Here is a 20,217-nt window from a genome sequence, read left to right as displayed (position 1 = left end):
TATCTGATGCTGTCTCAGTATGTGTAGACCATGTATCTGATGCTGTCTCAGTATGTGTAGACCATGTATCTGATGCTGTCTCAGTATGTGTAGACCATGTATCTGATGCTGTCTGGACAGTGAAACAGCACCTCTCTGTCTCAGTATGTGTAGACCATGTATCTGATGCTGTCTCAGTATGTGTAGACCATGTATCTGATGCTGTCTCAGTATGTGTAGACCATGTATCTGATGCTGTCTGGACAGTGAAACAGCACCTCTCTGTCTCAGTATGTGTAGACCATGTATCTGATGCTGTCTCAGTATGTGTAGACCATGTATCTGATGCTGGCTGGACAGTGAAACAGCATCTCTCTGTCTCAGTATGTGTAGACCATGTATCTGATGCTGTCTCAGTATGTATAGACCATGTATCTGATGCTGTCTCAGTATGTGTAGACCATGTATCTGATGCTGTCTCAGTATGTGTAGACCATGTATCTGATGCTGTCTCAGTATGTGTAGACCATGTATCTGATGCTGTCTGGACAGTGAAACAGCACCTCTCTGTCTCAGTATGTGTAGACCATGTATCTGATGCTGTCTCAGTATGTATAGACCATGTATCTGATGCTGTCTCAGTATGTGTAGACCATGTATCTGATGCTGTCTCAGTATGTATAGACCATGTATCTGATGCTGTCTCAGTATGTATAGACCATGTATCTGATGCTGTCTCAGTATGTGTAGACCATGTATCTGATGCTTTCTCAGTATGTGTAGACCATGTATCTGATGCTGTCTCAGGATGTGTAGACCATGTATCTGATGCTGTCTCAGTATGTGTAGACCATGTATCTGATGCTGTCTCAGTATGTGTAGACCATGTATCTGATGCTGCCTCAGTATGTGTAGACCATGTATCTAATGCTGTCTCAGTATGTGTAGACCATGTATCTGATGCTGTCTCAGTATGTGTAGACCATGTATCTGATGCTGCCTCAGTATGTGTAGACCATGTATCTAATGCTGTCTCAGTATGTGTAGACCATGTATCTGATGCTGCCTCAGTATGTGTAGACCATGTATCTGATGCTGTCTGGACCAAAGTATTGTGGCATGTGATACTATTTCTGTCCAGACAGCATCAGATACACGGGTACCTGTAGAGGGGCTCTGTTTCTCTTGGTTGGATGCTTATTCTCAGGTGATATAGTTTCAGCAGAGAGGAAGAGGTAAAGCAAGAGGGCTCACTCCCACCAAACTCTGTCCAGTACAAGTCTAATGCGTTTCTATGGGGCAAATATGCAGAACAAAGCTTGTTGCCTGCCTGCCCGCCTTTGGGACAAAGACTACCAACTTGTAAGTCGCTCTGGATAAGAGCGTCTGCTAAATGACTTAAATGTAAATGTAAATGTTAAGGCTGAGACATCAGAATCTCCTCATTATATACAGATCTTTGATTTCATCCTCTTGTGAATAGGAAAGGAAAGATGGCGGCTTCACAGTGCCCTGCTAAGGATGCTGGGTTGTCCTAAAGTAAATCGATGTCTCGCCAAAATTATATTATTTCTTGTGTCTAAATAATTTCCGTTCAAAACACTTCACCAGGGAGCATGACTTCGCCACAGAGGATCATTCGCTTATTTTGGAGAGAGAAAACAATAGCTGTTGATTGTTTCAAATCACAACTGTGTTTTTGGGAAGCCCTGAATGTTGGGTTTTAGTACTCATGGAAATGAGATTAGTTGACTGAGTTGCGGCTGTCAGTGAAAAGTGTCCCAAAAAAATCAGTGTCGAGATAAAAGTGTCTTGAGTTATAATTTATAAAACGTTGAGACAAGAAGAAGGTCGGAGGAGGAGGGTGAAGATATGACGCGTCTCTCTCCACAATGCATGCTAAGCAATAGCTCAAGTCAAGACAGATAGATAGGGAGGCAGACAGGCGGAGGAGAGAGACACGTGATTGAAAGAACCTGAATGTTAATCAGGATATTTTCTACTGGGTTGAATTTTGTCGGTTTATAGGCTTATGTATGTTACTCAGTAGATGATGGAAGTTATAGACCTACTGCTACATTAGTCTATAGACTATCTCTGAGTTATAGACCTACTGCTACATTAGTCTATAGACTATCTCTGAGTTATAGACCTACTGCTACATTAGTCTATAGACTATCTCTGAGTTATAGACCTACTGCTACATTAGTCTATAGACTATCTCTGAGTTATAGACCTACTGCTACATTAGTCTATAGACTATCTCTGAGTTATAGACCTACTGCTACATTAGTCTATAGACTATCTCTGAGTTATAGACCTACTGCTACATTAGTCTATAGACTATCTCTGAGTTATAGACCTACTGCTACATTAGTCTATAGACTATCTCTGAGTTATAGACCTACTGCTACATTAGTCTATAGACTATCTCTGAGTTATAGGTCTACTGCTACATTAGTCTATAGACTATCTCTGAGTTATAGGTCTACTGCTACATTAGTCTATAGACTATCTCTGAGTTATAGGTCTACTGCTACATTAGTCTATAGACTCTCTCTGAGTTATAGGTCTACTGCTACATTAGTCTATAGACTATCTCTGAGTTATAGGTCTACTGCTACATTAGTCTATAGACTATCTCTGAGGTATAGGTCTACTGCTACATTAGTCTATAGACTATCTCTGAGTTATAGGTCTACTGCTACATTAGTCTATAGACTATCTCTGAGTTATAGGTCTACTGCTACATTAGTCTATAGACTATCTCTGAGTTATAGACCTACTGCTACATTAGTCTATAGACTATCTCTGAGTTATAGACCTACTGCTACATTAGTCTATAGACTATCTCTGAGTTATAGACCTACTGCTACATTAGTCTATAGACTATCTCTGAGTTATAGACCTACTGCTACATTAGTCTATAGACTATCTCTGAGTTATAGGTCTACTGCTACATTAGTCTATAGACTATCTCTGAGTTATAGGTCTACTGCTACATTAGTCTATAGACTATCTCTGAGTTATAGACCTACTGCTACATTAGTCTATAGACTATCTCTGAGTTATAGGTCTACTGCTACATTAGTCTATAGACTATCTCTGAGTTATAGACCTACTGCTACATTAGTCTATAGACTATCTCTGAGTTATATTCTCTCATTTCTTTAGCCTCCAATGGATCAATGTGTCCGTATGGCAGAGACTAGTTTAATAATTTTACTTCAGATTTTTTTACGGTTAAAATTACGAAACTAAAATGTAAACTGTTTCACGAAAATGTGCATCTGAAAAGAATCAGAACTGGCACACAGATCGGTAGAGATGGTAGGATAAATGGTAAGCTTCCGCAGATTTGAAACTCACCAGCTGTCTGCTGTATGTTTTTACTATTACAACTGTTTAAAGAAAAAGGCTACGAGCACCTGAACACACAGGAGGTCTAGTGGAGAAACAAGCCAATCAAATCAATCAATCAAAGGCCCGTCCAACTGATTGGTTCTGGGGCACTTCCACACCCAATATCTGAACATCCTCAGCAGCACTCTGGCCAAGTCATTGGTACTCAATGAGCATACTGGGTGTTTTACACCAGTGGTTCCCAACTCCGGTCCTCCAGTTCCCCACAACACTATAAACGTTGTATTGTAGTCCCGGACAAGCACACCTGAATCAACTTGTCAACTGATCATCAGGCCCTCAATCAGTTGAATCAGGTTCAATTGTCAGGTATGTTTTGTGCTGTTGAGGGTAGTTGGAGTTGGGAACCATTGTTTCACACAACTTACTTCTTGTCCAACTGAATCCGTTGAATCTATGGGTCTATTCCTCCCTGCTTGTTGCCTATCAAGATACAGAGCCTAGCCCACTCTTCTGTCCATCTCTCTCTCTTTCTCTCTGTCTCTCTGTCTCTCTGTCACTTTCAGTTCAAAGCAAGGTGCCAAACAGAGCCTTGGCGTCTTCTGTTCCTCTCAGCTCCTCTCAGCCTCTCTCAGCTCCTCTTAGCCCCTCTCAGCTCCTCTCAGCCCCTCCCAGCTCCTCTCAGCCTCTCTCAGCTCCTCTTAGCCCCTCTCAGCTCCTCTTAGCCCCTCTCAGCTCCTCTCAGCCCCTCCCAGCTCCTCTCAGCCTCTCTCAGCTCCTCTTAGCCCCTCTCAGCTCCTCTTAGCTCCTCTCAGCCTCTCTCAGCTCCTCTTAGCCCCTCTCAGCTCCTCTCAGCCCCTCCCAGCTCCTCTCAGCCCCTCCCAGCTCTTCCCAGCCCCTCTCAGCCGCTCCCAGCTCTTCTCAGCCCCTCCCAGCTCCTCTCAGCCCCTCCCAGCTCCTCCCAGCCCCATCCAGCCCCTCCCAGCTCATCTCAGCCCCTCTCAGCCCCTCCCAGCTCCTCCCAGCCCCTCCCAGCTCCTCCCAGCCCCTCCCAGCTCCACCCAGCCCCTCCCAGCTCCTCTCAGCCCCTCCCAGCTCCTCTCAGCCCCTCCCAGCCCCTCCCAGCTCCTCTCAGCCCCTCACAGCTCCTCTCAGCCCCTCCCAGCCCCTCCCAGCTCCTCTCAGCCCCTCCCAGCTCCTCTCAGCCCCTCCCAGCTCCTCTCAGCCCCTCCCAGCCCCTCCCAGCTCCTCTCAGCCCCTCCCAGCTCCTCTCAGCGCCTCTCAGCCCCTCCCAGCTCCTCTCAGCCCCTCCCAGCTCCTCTCAGCCCCTCCCAGCCCCTCCCAGCTCCTCTCAGCCCCTCCCAGCCCCTCCCAGCTCCTCTCAGCCCCTCCCAGCTCCTCTCAGCCCCTCCCAGCTCCTCTCAGCCCCTCCCAGCTCCTCTCAGCCCCTCCCAGCCCCTCCCAGCTCCTCTCAACCCCTCCCAGCTCCTCTCAGCCCCTCCCAGCTCCTCTCAGCCCCTCCCAGCCCCTCCCAGCTCCTCTCAGCCCCTCCCAGCTCCTCTCAGCCCCTCTCAGCTCCTCTCAGCCCCTCCCAGCCCCTCCCAGCTCCTCTCAGCCCCTCCCAGCTCCTCTCAGCTCCTCTCAGCCCCTCCCAGCTCCTCTCAGCCCCTCCCAGCCCCTCCCAGCTCCTCTCAGCCCCTCCCAGCTCCTCTCAGCCCCTCCCAGCCCCTCCCAGCTCCTCTCAGCCCCTCCCAGCTCCTCTCAGCCCCTCCCAGCCCCTCCCAGCTCCTCTCAGCCCCTCCCAGCTCCTCTCAGCCCCTCCCAGCCCCTCCCAGCTCCTCTCAGCCCCTCCCAGCTCCTCTCAGCCCCTCCCAGCTCCTCTCAGCCCCTCCCAGCCCCTCCCAGCTCCTCTCAGCCCCTCCCAGCTCCTCTCAGCCCCTCCCAGCTCCTCTCAGCCCCTCCCAGCCCCTCCCAGCTCCTCTCAGCTCCACCCAGCTCCTCTCAGCCCCTCCCAGCTCCTCTCAGCCCCTCCCAGCTCCTCTCAGCCCCTCCCAGCTCCTCCCAGGTCTCACAACTTTCTTATTGCTCCTGATTGTGTCCTTGTGTTCAGTGCAGAGCTGAGAGGGTTAAGAGGGTTGAAGGAATGTATCTTTTGTCAGATCCCATTAACGGAATGTTTCAAATGAGCCCCAAGAGCTGAATTATATCTCCCTGCTTAGTCAATGCTCCTTGTGTTGTCGTAAAGAAACCACCGGGCCGGCCGGCTGCAGCCACCGTCGCTTCTCTCTCTCTTTATTGCCGGCTGGCTTCGTCTTTCTCTCTCTGAGGTAATTAATTACTCCCCCCCATCCCCATCCCACATACCGGTCACCCGTCCACCACGGCTTTACGCCAAGCCTGTACTTCAGGCACACTGCCGACCAGGCTGGCAGGTCACTCAAGCACATGCCAGTGTCACTACTACCAACCCGCCTCCTCCACTACCTGTGGACCGTGTGCTGCCAGAACCTGGACAGCTGAAGGAGTTCTGTCGTCTGCAACCTGGACAGCTGAAGGAGATCTGTCGTCTGCAACCTGGACAGCTGAAGGAGTTCTGTCGTCTGCAACCTGGACAGCTGAAGGAGTTCTGTCGTCTGCAACCTGGACAGCTGAAGGAGTTCTGTCGTCTGCTCGCTGGACAGCTGAAGGAGTTCTGTCGTCTGCAACCTGGACAGCTGAAGGAGTTCTGTCGTCTGCAACCTGGACAGCTGAAGTAGTTCTGTCGTCTGCAACCTGGACAGGTGAAGGAGTTCTGTCGTCTGCAACCTGGACAGCTGAAGGAGTTCTGTCGTCTGCAAGCTGGACAGCTGAAGGAGTTCTGTCGTCTGCAAGCTGGACAGCTGAAGGAGTTCTGTCGTCTGCAACCTGGACAGCTGAAGGAGTTCTGTCGTCTGCAACCTGGACAGCTGAAGGAGTTCTGTCGTCTGCAACCTGGACAGCTGAAGGAGTTCTGTCGTCTGCAACCTGGACAGCTGAAGGAGTTCTGTCGTCTGCAACCTGGACAGCTGAAGGAGTTCTGTCGTCTGCAAAACCTGGAATTATGGGAAGCTGTTTCAGAAGTCCCGTCTTTGATAGGGGTTTAAAATATAGTGGTCTCCAGTGGTCTCTTCCTCTGACTGTATAGAATGTTGTCATTGATAGATGAGATATGTAGAAAGGTCAGTCTTGTTATCTGTCATTCATGTTACCTAATTAGGTCCATCTAAAAGGGTCGTTTCCATCCTGCGTGCCCATTGGCCCGGGCTGGAGAGGCCCTGTCGTAGATAAGCCTGACGGAGTGTCTCTTTAATTTCACCATTTACTTCGTTCACTACATCTAAAAACTAGGAAGTCAATTCAAGGAAGACCAGATCACCACTTCCTCTGTTCTCAATAATCTAAGTCACTACATCTAAAAACTAGGAAGTCCATTAAAGGAAGACAAGATAACCATTTTCTTCAGCCTACTGTAATTCAACCTATTTAGTTTCTCGACAGGATATGTACCTCAATTACTTACTTAAATAGGTTTTGTGTCTACACGGGCTTTGTGTCGCTATTCTGAAGCGATATCTCGTCAAATGTAATTTGATAATTCAATGTTCAAGTAACTAAGTGTTAAGTCTGTGGAAGACGGATACGTCTTCAATCATTATAATCATTTGACTTGATCGGAATGGGACTGTAATACATCTGGACTCTAGTACACATGCTGTACCTGTACGTTTATAGTAGGGGTCCCCAATAACAGTCAGTCGCGGGACGATTTGTTCTTGAGCGGATGGTCGGGGTGCCGGAAACAAAATTATAAATCATTTGTACACTACAAATTAACCGCAAGAATCCTATACGGATATAGAATTTGACAACAAAAAAAGCATAATAATTTCAAACCTTGATTACATTGAGATACGATCACATACAGGATGCCTCTGCATTAATATTCCCACACATTAATATGCAAATACTTGGTAACAGATGTTCAACAACAGATGTGTGTCCCGTGTGTGAAACCCTGCTTTTAAAATGTGTGTATTTGTTTCATTCATTTTATCATGTGTTATTTCCTACAAGCTTCAGTGACTCGGGCCCCTACAGGTTTCAGTAGCTGGGGCCCCTACAGGTTTCAGTAGCTGGGGCCCCTACAGGTTTCAGTAGCTGGGGCCCCTACAGGTTTCAGTGACTCGGGCCCCTACAGGTTTCAATGACTGGGGCCCCTACAGGTTTCAGTGACTGAGGCCCCTACAGGTTTCAGTGGCTGGGGCCCCTACAGGTTTCAGTAGCTGGGGCCCCTACAGGTTTCAGTGAGGATCTCCTACAGGCTTCAGTAGCTGGGGCCCCTACAGGCTTCAGTAGCTGGGGCCCCTACAGGTTTCAGTGAGGATCCCCTACAGGCTTCAGTAGCTGGGGCCCCTACAGGCTTCAGTGAGGATCCCCTACAGGCTTCAGTAGCTGGGGCCCCTACAGGTTTCAGTGAGGATCCCCTAAAGGCTTCAGTAGCTGGGGCCCCTACAGATTTCAGTAGCTGGGGCCCCTACAGGTTTCAGTGAGGATCCCCTACAGGCGTCAGTAGCTGGGGCCCCTACAGGTTTCAGTAGCTGGGGCCCCTACAGGCTCCAGTAGCTGGGGCCCCTACAGGCTTCAGTAGCTGGGGCCCCTACAGGTTTCAGTAGCTGGGGCCCCTACAGGTTTCAGTAGCTGGGGCCCCTACAGGCGTCAGTAGTTGGGGCCCCTACAGGTTTCAGTAGCTGGGGCCCCTACAGGTTTCAGTAGCTGGGGCCCCTACAGGTTTCAGTAGCTGGGGCCCCTACAGGTTTCAGTAGCTGGGGCCCCTACAGGCTTCAGTAGCTGGGGCCCCTACAGGTTTCAGTAGCTGGGGCCCCTACAGGCGTCAGTAGCTGGGGCCCCTACAGGTTTCAGTAGCTGGGGCCCCTACAGGTTTCAGTAGCTGGGGCCCCTACAGGTTTCAGTAGCTGGGGCCCCTACAGGTTTCAGTAGCTGGGGCCCCTACAGGTTTCAGTAGCTGGGGCCCCTACAGGTTTCAGTAGCTGGGGCCCCTACAGGTTTCAGTAGCTGGGGCCCCTACAGGTTTCAGTAGCTGGGCCCCTACAGGTTTCAGTAGCTGGGGCCCCTACAGGCTCCAGTAGCTGGGGCCCCTACAGGTTTCAGTAGCTGGGGCCCCTACAGGTTTCAGTAGCTGGGCCCCCTACAGGTTTCAGTAGCTGGGGCCCCTACAGGCTCCAGTAGCTGGGGCCCCTACAGGTTTCAGTAGCTGGGGCCCCTACAGGTTTCAGTAGCTGGGGCCCCTACAGGTTTCAGTAGCTGGGGCCCCTACAGGCTTCAGTAGCTGGGGCCCCTACAGGCGTCAGTAGCTGGGGCCCCTACAGGTTTCAGTAGCTGGGGCCCCTACAGGCTTCAGTAGCTGGGGCCCCTACAGGTTTCAGTAGCTGGGGCCCCTACAGGCTCCAGTAGCTGGGGCCCCTACAGGTTTCAGTAGCTGGGGCCCCTACAGGCTTCAGTAGCTGGGGCCCCTACAGGCTTCAGTAGCTGGGGCCCCTACAGGCGTCAGTAGCTGGGGCCCCTACAGGCGTCAGTAGCTGGGGCCCCTACAGGCGTCAGTAGCTGGGGCCCCTACAGGTTTCAGTAGCTGGGGCCCCTACAGGCTTCAGTAGCTGGGGCCCCTACAGGCGTCAGTAGCTGGGGCCCCTACAGGCGTCAGTAGCTGGGGCCCCTACAGGCGTCAGTAGCTGGGGCCCCTACAGGCTCCAGTAGCTGGGGCCCCTACAGGTTTCAGTAGCTGGGGCCCCTACAGGTTTCAGTAGCTGGGGCCCCTACAGGCGTCAGTAGCTGGGGCCCCTACAGGCTTCAGTAGCTGGGGCCCCTACAGGTTTCAGTAGCTGGGGCCCCTACAGAAATCAGTGTATTTGTTTCATTCATTTGATCATGTGTTATTTCATCCACAGTGCCAAGTGCTCCACCACAAAACATCTCCTTGGAAGTCGTCCTCTCAAGAGTGAGTACATGCATTTTTTGTGATTTAAAATATATATTATATGTGCGAATATATATCCTTTGGGCTATAAAACATCAATGCTATGAAGTCGAAATGTCCAAACACCTCAGTCCGAAACACAGAGAACATGTATTTTTATTGACACAGATGTCTTGGCTTCACCTTCCAGCCAGTTGGGTCTGTCAATCCAGAATGAGCTGCCTACCTTCAGACAGGCAGGCAGACAGTCAGGCAAACAGACAGACAGACAGACAGACAGTTTATGCCAGAGTGGATCCCTGGAGTAGCAGAATAATTCAGAACAGCCAAAAGTTCTCAGAAAAACAGTTTGCAGTAGCTGGGGCCCCTACAGAAATAAGAGACTGGGGCCCCTACAGAAATTCGAGCCTGGGGCCCCTACAGAAATTCGAGACTTGGGCCCCCACAGAAATTCGAGACTGGGGCCCCTACAGAAATTCGAGACTGGGGCCCCTACAGAAATAAGAGACTGGGGCCCCTGCAGAAATTAGAGACTGGGGCCACTCTAGAAATTAGAGACTGGGGCCCCTACAGAAATTAGAGACTGGGCCCCTACAGAAATAAGAGACTGGGGCTGTGGCCCTACAGAAATTTGAGACTGGGGCCCCTACAGAAATTAGAGACTGGGGCCCCTACAGAAATAAGAGACTGGGGCCCCTACAGGCTTCAGTAGCTGGGACCCCTCAGTAGCTGGGGCCCCTACAGGTTTCAGTAGCTGGGGCCCCTACAGGTTTCAGTAGCTGGGGCCCCTACAGGTTTCAGTAGCTGGGGCCCCTACAGGTTTCAGTATCTGGGGCCCTACAGGCTTCAGTAGCTGGGGCCCCTACAGGTTTCAGTGGCTGGGGCCCCTACAAGTTTCAGTAGCTGGGGCCCCTACAGGTTTCAGTAGCTGGGGCCCCTACAGAAATCATTAGCTGGGGCCCCTACAGGTTTCAATAGCTGGGGCCCCTACAGGTTTCAGTAGCTGGGGCCCCTACAGGCTTCAGTAGCTGGGGCCCCTACAGGTTTCAGTAGCTGGGGCCCCTGCAGGCTTCAGCTTGAGAAAGTGGAAAAAAGGAGGAAATTTGAGGCATTAAACAGCACAAACAGATTTGGGACCAGAAAATATGTCCAAGCCTTGAAGTTCCAGCCTTGGGCATATTCTACAAATCATTTATATTATCTCAAGGGGTTTTCTTTTATTAACCTGAATACTAATTTATTCCACCATTCACCCACATTTGAGAGAAAGAGAGAGAGAGAGAGAGAGAGAGAGAGAGAGAGAGAGAGAGAGAGAGAGAGAGGCTCCATTCAGAAGCAGAAGTCTAAATCTGACAGAATTATTCATACTAGTTTGTCTACTTACAGTATGTGCAATAACAACAACAGAAAGAGCAGCAATTGTCCGTGATACTTCTATCATATAAACTGTGACACTAGTTGCCAAGGCACCAGCTAGCCCAGACGAGATGAATAAAGAGCCCACCTTGATTGACTCTTTACTAGATAAAACCTTGGGGGGGTTATGAGTCATGGAGTCTCTCTAAACCCTTCAGGTGGGAATTGGATTTCCTGTAACACCTTGTGGTGGTGTTGGAAGAATGGATTCATCTGGATTATATTGTCATTATAGAGAGTGACCTTCCAATCTGGTCATGTTTGACTCACGTTATAGTACATTATATTTCCCAATGTTGGGCTCTCTTCATTTTATAGGGGTCTGGTTAAAAGTAGTGCAGGTATATAGGGAATAGGTTGCAATTTTGGGACACAGGAAAAAAGCAGTACACCACTGATCCAATTTCAACAGGACAGACTGAGTGTTGTTTAAACAATATGTATTGGCATTTCCTGTCATTATTGACAATATTGATATTTCCTAACATGAGAGAATGAGAACTTGATGCTTTAAAAGGAAAGGCATTTCAGGAAGTTTTAAAATGCTGTGTGATCGAGTTCCATTCGCTAAGTATATGATTGGTTTTGGACAGCTAGGCTTGATGGTTGACAGTCAGAAGCTAGGCTTGATGGTTGACAGTCAGAAGCTAGGCTTGATGGTTGACAGTCAGAAGCTAGGCTTGATGGTTGACAGTCAGAAGCTAGGCTTGATGGTTGACAGTCAGAAGCTAGGCTTGATGGTTGACAGTCAGAAGCTAGGCTTGATGGTTGACAGTCAGAAGCATATTAAACTATTATAGAAAGCTGAATGACTTCCATACTGACCTCCTAACCCTAAACTCAACCGTTACCCTAACCCTAACCCTAACCCTAAACTCAACCGTTACCCCAGACGGCATCCCCAGCCGCGCCCTCAGAGCATGCGCAGACCAGCTGGCCGGTGTGTTTACGGACATATTCAATCAATCCCTATACCAGTCTGCTGTTCCCACATGCTTCAAGAGGGCCACCATTGTTCCTGTTCCCAAGAAAGCTAAGGTAACTGAGCTAAACGACTACCGCCCCGTAGCACTCACTTCCGTCATCATGAAGTGCTTTGAGAGACTAGTCAAGGACCATATCACCTCCACCCTACCTGACACCCTAGACCCACTCCAATTTGCTTACCGCCCAAATAGGTCCACAGACGATGCAATCTCAACCACACTGCACACTGCCCTAACCCACCTGGACAAGAGGAATACCTATGTGAGAATGCTGTTCATCGACTACAGCTCGGCATTCAACACCATAGTACCCTCCAAGCTCGTCATCAAGCTCGAGACCCTGGGTCTCGACCCCGCCCTGTGCAACTGGGTACTGGACTTCCTGACGGGCCGCCCCAGGTGGTGAGGGTAGGCAACAACATCTCCTCCCCGCTGATCCTCAACACGGGGGCCCCACAAGGGTGCGTTCTGAGCCCTCTCCTGTACTCCCTGTTCACCCACGACTGCGTGGCCACGCACGCCTCCAACTCAATCATCAAGTTTGCGGACGACACAACAGTGGTAGGCTTGATTACCAACAACGACGAGACGGCCTACAGGGAGGAGGTGAGGGCCCTCGGAGTGTGGTGTCAGGAAAATAACCTCACACTCAACGTCAACAAAACTAAGGAGATGATTGTGGACTTCAGGAAACAGCAGAGGGAACACCCCCTATCCACATCGATGGAACAGTAGTGGAGAGGGTAGCTAGTTTTAAGTTCCTCGGCATACACATCACAGACAAACTGAATTGGTCCACTCACACTGACAGCGTCGTGAAGAAGGCGCAGCAGCGCCTATTCAACCTCAGGAGGCTGAAGAAATTCGGCTTGTCACCAAAAGCACTCACAAACTTCTACAGATGCACAATCGAGAGCATCCTGGCGGGCTGTATCACCGCCTGGTACGGCAACTGCTCCGCCCTCAACCGTAAGGCTCTCCAGAGGGCAGTGAGGACTGCACAACGCATCACCGGGGGCAAACTACCTGCCCTCCAGGACACCTACACCACCCGTTGTTACAGGAAGGCCATAAAGATCATCAAGGACATCAACCACCCGAACCACTGCCTGTTCACCCCGCTATCATCCAGAAGGCGAGGTCAGTACAGGTGCATCAAAGCTGGGACCGAGAGACTGAAAAACAGCTTCTATCTCAAGGCCATCAGACTGTTAAACAGCCACCACTAACATTGAGTGGCTGCTGCCAACATACTGTCATTGACACTGACCCAACTCCAGCCATTTTAATAATGGGAATTGATGGGAAATGATGTAAATATATCACTAGCCACTTTAAACAATGCTACCTTATATAATGTTACTTACCCTACATTATTCATCTCATATGCATATGTATATACTGTACTCTACATCATCGACTGCATCCTTATGTAACACATGTATCACTAGCCACTTTAACTATGCCACTTTGTTTACTTTGTCTACACACTCATCTCATATGTATATACTGTACTCGATACCATCTACTGTATGCTGCTCTGTACCATCACTCATTCATATATCCTTATGTACATGTTCCTTATCCCCTTACACTGTGTATAAGACAGTAGTTTTGGAATTGTTAGTTAGATTACTTGTTGGTTATCACTGCATTGTCGGAACTAGAAGCACATCTGCTAACCATGTGTATGTGACAAATAAAATTTGACTTGACTTGACTACCATAACCCTAACCCTAACCCTAAACTCAACCGTTACCATAACCCTAACCCTAACCCTAACCCTAAACTCAACCGTTACCCTAACCCTAACCCTAACCCTAAACTCAAGTGTTACCCTAACCCTAAACTCAAGCGTTGCCCTAACCCTAAATTCAAGCGTTACCCTAACTCTAAACTCAAGCGTTACCCTAACCCTAAACTCAAGCGTTACCCTAACCCTAAACTCAAGTGTTACCCTAACCCTAAACTCAAGCGTTGCCCTAACCCTAAATTCAAGCGTTACCCTAACCCTAAACTCAAGCGTTGCCCTAACCCTAAATTCAAGCGTTGCCCTAACCCTAAATTCAAGCGTTACCCTAACCCTAAACTCAAGCGTTACCCTAACCCTAAACTCAAGCGTTACCCTAACCCTAACCCTAACCCTAAACTTAAGCAGGGTCTTGTAGATGACATGGAGCCAGTGGGTTTGGTGATGAGTGTGAAGCGAGGTCCAGCCAACGAGAGCCTATAGGTCGCAATGGTGGGTAGTATATGGGGCTTTGGTGACAAAACGGATGGCACTGTGATAGACTGCATCCAATTTGTTGAGTAGAGTGTTGGAGGCTATATAAAATAGAATAGGAAGCCAATTCTAAATTTAACTTTGGAGGTGTTTGATGTGGGTCTGGAAGGAGAGTTTACAGTCTAACCAGGCACCTAGTTATTTGTAGTTGTCCATGTATTCTAAGTCAGAGCCGTCCAGAGTAGTGATGTTGGACAGGCGGGCAGGTGCAGGCAGCGATCGGTTGAAGAGCATGCATTTAGTTTTACTTGTATTTAAGAGCAGTTGGAGGCCACGGAAGGAGAGTTGTATGGCACTGAAGCTCGTCTGGAGTGTCCAAAGCAGGGCCAGAAGTCTACAGAATGGTGTCGTCTGCGTTGAGGTGGATCAGAGAATCACCAGCAGCAAGAGGGACATCATTGATGTACACAGAGAAAAGAGTGGGTCCATGAATTGAACCTTGAGGTACCCCCATAGAGACTGCCAAAGGTCCGGACAACAGGCCCTCTGATTTGATACACTGAACTCTATCAGAGAAGTAGTTGGTGAACCAGGCGAGGCAATCATTTGAGAAACCAAGGCTGTCGAGTCTGCCAATGAGGATGTGGTGATTGACAGAGTCGAAAGCCTTGGCCAGATCAATGAATCGGCTGCACAGTAATGTTTCTTATCGATGGCGGTTAAGATATTGTTTAGGACCTTGAGCGTGGCTGAGGTGCACCCATGACCAGCTCTGAAACCAGATTGCATAGCAGAGAGGGTATGGTGAGATTCGAAATGGTCGGTAATCTGTTTGTTGACTTGGCTTTCGAAGACCTTAGAAAGGCGAGGTAGGATAGATATAGGTCTGTAGCAGTTTGGGTCTAGAGTGTCCATGGTGACGAAGTAATTACAACATAGCAATTAAACACTGGAATGGTAGATATGCAGAAGATGAATGAGCAAGTAGAGATACTGGGGTGCAAAGGAGCAAGATAAATAAATAAATACTGTATGGGGACGAGGTAGGCAGAAAGATGGGCTATGAACAGGTGCAGTGATCTGTGAGCTGCTCTGACAGCTGGTGCTTAAAGCGAGTGAGGGAGATGTGAGTCTCCAGAGATTTTTGCAGTTCGTTCCAGTCATTGGCAGCAGAGAACTGGAAGGAAAGACGACCAAAGGAGGAAATGGCTTTGGGGGTGACCAGTGAGACATACCTGCTGGATCGCGTGCTACGGGTGGGTGCTGCTATGGTGACCAGTGAGCTGAGATAAGGCGGGGCTTTACCTAGCAGAGACTTGTAGATAGTGTTACCCTAACCCTAAACCTTACGCTAACCCTAACCCTAAACTCAAGCGTTAACCCTAACCCTAAGCCTAAACTCAGGCGTTACCCTAACCCTAAACCTTACACTAACCCTAACCCTAAACTCAAGCGTTAACCCTAACCCTAACCCTAAACTCAGGCGTTACCCTAACCCTAAACCCAAGCGTTACCCTAACCCTAAACCCTAACCCTAAACCCAAGCGTTACCCTTAATCTAACCCTAAACTCAAGAGTTAACCTAACCCTTACCCAAACACTAATCATAGGCCTTACCCTAACCACAACCATTACCCTAACCCTAAACCCTAACCCTAACCACAACCATTACCCTAACGCTAAACCTAACCTCAACCCTAACCCTAACCCTAACCCTCAACCTTACCCTAACCCTAACCCCAAGCATTACCCTAACCCTCAACCACAACCCTTACCACGCATTACACTAACCCAAAACCTTACCTTAACCCTAACCCCAAGAATTACCCTTACCCTAAACATAAACCAGATGGAGCTACACACAATTCATCAGGCCAGTTGGAAGCAAATTAAATAGAGAAAAGTTTGTGGGATAAAGTTTTACAAACACTAGTTTTGTGTGATGCATGGCGACCGAAGGATCTTTAGTTACTGATACAGCAGTTTAGAAACAAACACAATGTGAAATACCTCAATAGAAGGCATCGCTCCAAGGTTGTTTGTTGTAGAAAGAGAGAGAGAGAGACAGAGAGACAGAGTGAGAGAGGAGAGGGAGAGAGAGAGAGATAAATTAGGGAGAAATGGCACCATTCCAAGGCTGTTGTTGTAGAAAGAGAGAGAGAGAGCAGGAGAGAGAGAGAGAGACAGAGCAAGAGAGAGGAGCGAGAGAGAGAGAGAGCGAAAGAGAGAGAGAGAGCAGGAGAGAGAGAGAGAGAGAGAGAGAGAGAGAGAGAGAGAGAGAGAGAGAGAGAGAGAGAGAGAGAGAGAGAGAGAGAGAGAGAGAGAGAGAGAGAGAGAGAGAGAGAGAGAGAGAGAGAGAGAGAGAGAGCGGAGAGAGAGAGAGAGAGAGAGAGAGAGAGAGAGAGAGAGCGGAGAGAGAGAGAGAGAGAGAGAGAGAGAGAGAGAGAGAGAGAGAGAGAGAGAGAGAGAGAGAGAGAGAGTGTCTCCACTCAGAGTCTAAGCCAACCGAACAGTGACAGTCAGGTCTGTGGGGACCGGAGTGGGTGGTGTGTGTGAGCGTGTCGCAGGGATGCAGTTGGCTGTCAAACATCTGTGTAGCATGGTCGTCATTGTCATCAGAGATGAGTCCCAGTAGGTGGGCGTATTATTCCCCAAACCCTCAACCTGTTACATCCCAGCCTGCCCAAGGATTTAACTGTGCTGTGTCTCATCATGTTATATCCCAGCCTGCCCAAGGATTTAACTGTGCTGTGTCTCATCATGTTATATCCCAGACTGCCCAAGGATTTAACTGTGTCGTCAGCTCTATGGGTCCTGTTGATAATGGGATATGTAGATGGGGTGAGTCGGTCGAGGATCGATTCAGACAAGGTGGTAAATTGTATGACAAGCGACAGTTTATTCAGAGTAAAGATATCTGGTACAACGTATACGGGCTCATTCATTTGGCTCACAAGGAACCAGCAGAAAGAAGCCCCGATAAACAGATTGCAAGCATGTTATGTACAGTACAGAAAGTAGGTTGAGTCTGGAAGTTCTCGTCTTCTGGTTGGCCACAGTTGAGGTGTTGTCTTCTTGGATTGGTCTTGTTGAGCCGTCCGTCATTCCTCTGGGTCTCGTCGTGCCGTTCTCAGTCACACAATGTTCGGCTAGGAAGGAGATTATGTGTGTGTGCTTGTTTCTGTCTCACATTGTTCAGCTAAAAGGGAGGATTGGGTATGTGTGCTTGTTCGTTCCTGTTTCTCAAGGTCGGGTGTATCAATGCAGCTGGTGTTTGTCACGAGATACTGTTATCAGTGCTCAGTAGTAAGCCAGAGTGTTATAACAGCTTTATTATTCATAAGGCTAATATATTGCCAGGCATGCATCAAACTAGAATTTCATATTATCCTTACAGTCCTCATCTCTATGGGTCCTCATCTCTATGGGTTCTGAGCTCTATGGGTCCTCATCTATATGGGTCCTGAGCTCTATGGGTCCTCATATCTATGGGTCCTCATCTCTATGGGTCCTGAGCTCTATGGGTCCTCATATCTATGGGTCCTGAGCTGAGCTCTATGGGTCCTCATCTATATGGGTCCTGAGCTGAGCTCTATGGGTCCTCATATCTATGGGTCCTGAGCTGAGCTCTATGGGTCCTCATATCTATGGGTCCTGAGCTCTATGGGTCCTGAGCTCTATGGGTCCTCATCTATATGGGTCCTCATCTCTATGGGTCCTCATCTCTATGGGTCCTGAGCTCTATGGGTCCTCATCTCTATGGGTCCTCATCTTTATGGATCCTCATCTCTATGGGGTCCTCATCTTTATGGATCCTCATCTCTATGGGTCCTCATCTTTATGGATCCTCATCTCTATGGGTCCTCATCTCTATGGGTCCTCATCTTTATGGATCCTCATCTCTATGGGTCCTCATCTTTATGGATCCTCATCTCTATGGGTCCTCATCTCTATGGGTCCTCATCTCTATGGGTCCTCATCTCTATGGATCCTCATCTCTATGGGTCCTCATCTCTATGGGTCCTGAGCTCTATGGGTCCTCATCTATATGGGTCCTGAGCTCTATGGGTCCTCATCTATATGGGTCCTGAGCTCTATGGGTCCTCATATCTATGGGTCCTGAGCTCTATGGGTCCTCATCTCTATGGGTCCTGAGCTCTAAGGGTCCTCATCTCTATGGGTCCTCATCTCTATGGGTCCTCATCTCTATGGGTCCTCATCTCTATGGGTCCTCATCTATATGGGTAACCCTAACCCTAACCCTGTTACCTAACCCTAACCCCTGTTACCTAACCCTAACCCCTGTTACCTAACCCTACCCCTGTTACCTAACCCCTGTTACCTAACCCTAACCCCTGTTACCTAACCCCTGTTACCTAACCCTAACCCCTGTTACCTAACCCCTGTTACCTAACCCTAACCCCTGTTACCTAACCCTAACCCCTGTTACCTAACCCCTGTTATCTAACCCTAACCCCTGTTACCTAACCCCTGTTACCTAACCCTAACCCCTGTTACCTAACCCCTGTTACCTAACCCCTGTTACCTAACCCTAACCCCTGTTACCTAACCCCTGTTACCTAACCCTAACCCCTGTTACCTAACCCCTGTTACCTAACCCTAACCCCTGTTACCTAAACCCTGTTACCTAACCCTAACCCCTGTTACCTAACCCCTGTTACCTAACCCTAACCCCTGTTACCTAACCCCTGTTACCTAACCCTAACCCCTGTTACCTAACCCCTGTTACCTAACCCTAACCCCTGTTACCTAACCCCTGTTACCTAACCCTAACCCCTGTTACCTAACCCCTGTTACCTAACCCCTGTTACCTAACCCTAACCCCTGTTACCTAACCCTAACCCCTGTTACCTAACCCCTGTTACCTAACCCTAACCCCTGTTACCTAACCCCTGTTACCTAACCCCTGTTACCTAACCCTAACCCCTGTTACCTAACCCCTGTTACCTAACCCTAACCCCTGTTACCTAACCCCTGTTACCTAACCCTAACCCCTGTTACCTAACCCTAACCCATGTTACCTAACCCTAACCCCTGTTACCTAACCCCTGTTACCTAACCCTAACCCCTGTTACCTAACCCTAACCCCTGTTACCTAACCCCTGTTACCTAACCCCTGTTACCTAACCCCTGTTACCTAACCCCTGTTACCTAACCCCTGTTACCTAACACCTGTTACCTAACCCCTGTTACCTAACCCCTGTTACCTAACCCCTGTTACCTAACCCTAACCCCTGTTACCTAACCCCTGTTACCTAACCCCTGTTACCTAACCCCTGTTACCTAACCCTAACCCCTGTTACCTAACCCCTGTTACCTAACCCCTGTTACCTAACCCCTGTTACCTAACCCTAACCCCTGTTACCTAACCCCTGTTACCTAACCCCTGTTACCTAACCCCTGTTACCTAACCCCTGTTACCTAACGAATGGGGTATATGGAATGGTATCAGACACATCAAAACATATTGAAATGTTTGACTCCGTTTCATTGATTCCATTCCAGCCATTATTATGAGCCCGTCCTCCTATAGTTCCAACCACCAGCCTCCACTGCAACATACATATGTAATACTCTGTCTGTGTGCCGTTTTAAAGGAGGCCACAACTCTGTGTAACTCTGTTAACTAGGTATGAATATAAATAGTCATTAGGGAGGGTTTCGTCTGCAACCTGCACAGTACAGATAACTAAAGAGAGGCATCAAACCACACACACACACACACCACACAACACACACACACACCACACACACACACATACCACACACACACACATACCACACAACACACACACACCACGCACCACACACACACCACGCACCACACACACACACACACCACACAACACACACACACACACACACCACACACACACACACACACACACACACACACACACACACACACACACACACACACACACACACACACACACACACACACACACACACACACACACACACACACACACACACACACACACCACACACACACCACACACACACACACACACACACACACACACACACACACACACACACACACACACACACACACACACACACACACACACACACACACACCACACACCACACACACACACACACACACACACACACACACACACACACACACACACACACACACACACACACACACACACACACACACACACACACACACACACACACACACACACACACACCACACACCACA

General features: G+C 48.9%; 1 protein-coding gene across 1 annotated transcript in view; it reads left to right on the top strand.

The window, feature by feature from the left end:
- The window catches only part of LOC124047738 (netrin receptor DCC-like), a 434,005-nt gene that overhangs the window by 379,016 nt on the left and 34,772 nt on the right, over positions 1-20,217 (top strand). The window contains exon 12 of the mRNA XM_046368043.1: positions 9,324-9,373. Coding sequence (XP_046223999.1) covers positions 9,324-9,373 — 50 coding nt within the window. The remainder of the gene's footprint in view (positions 1-9,323; positions 9,374-20,217) is intronic.

The sequence above is a fragment of the Oncorhynchus gorbuscha genome, linkage group LG11 (genome assembly GCF_021184085.1).
Source record: "Oncorhynchus gorbuscha isolate QuinsamMale2020 ecotype Even-year linkage group LG11, OgorEven_v1.0, whole genome shotgun sequence".
In the NCBI taxonomy this organism is placed as follows: domain Eukaryota; kingdom Metazoa; phylum Chordata; class Actinopteri; order Salmoniformes; family Salmonidae; genus Oncorhynchus; species Oncorhynchus gorbuscha.
Note: the sequence above shows the minus strand (reverse complement) of the source record. Positions and strands in the feature narration are given on the sequence as shown.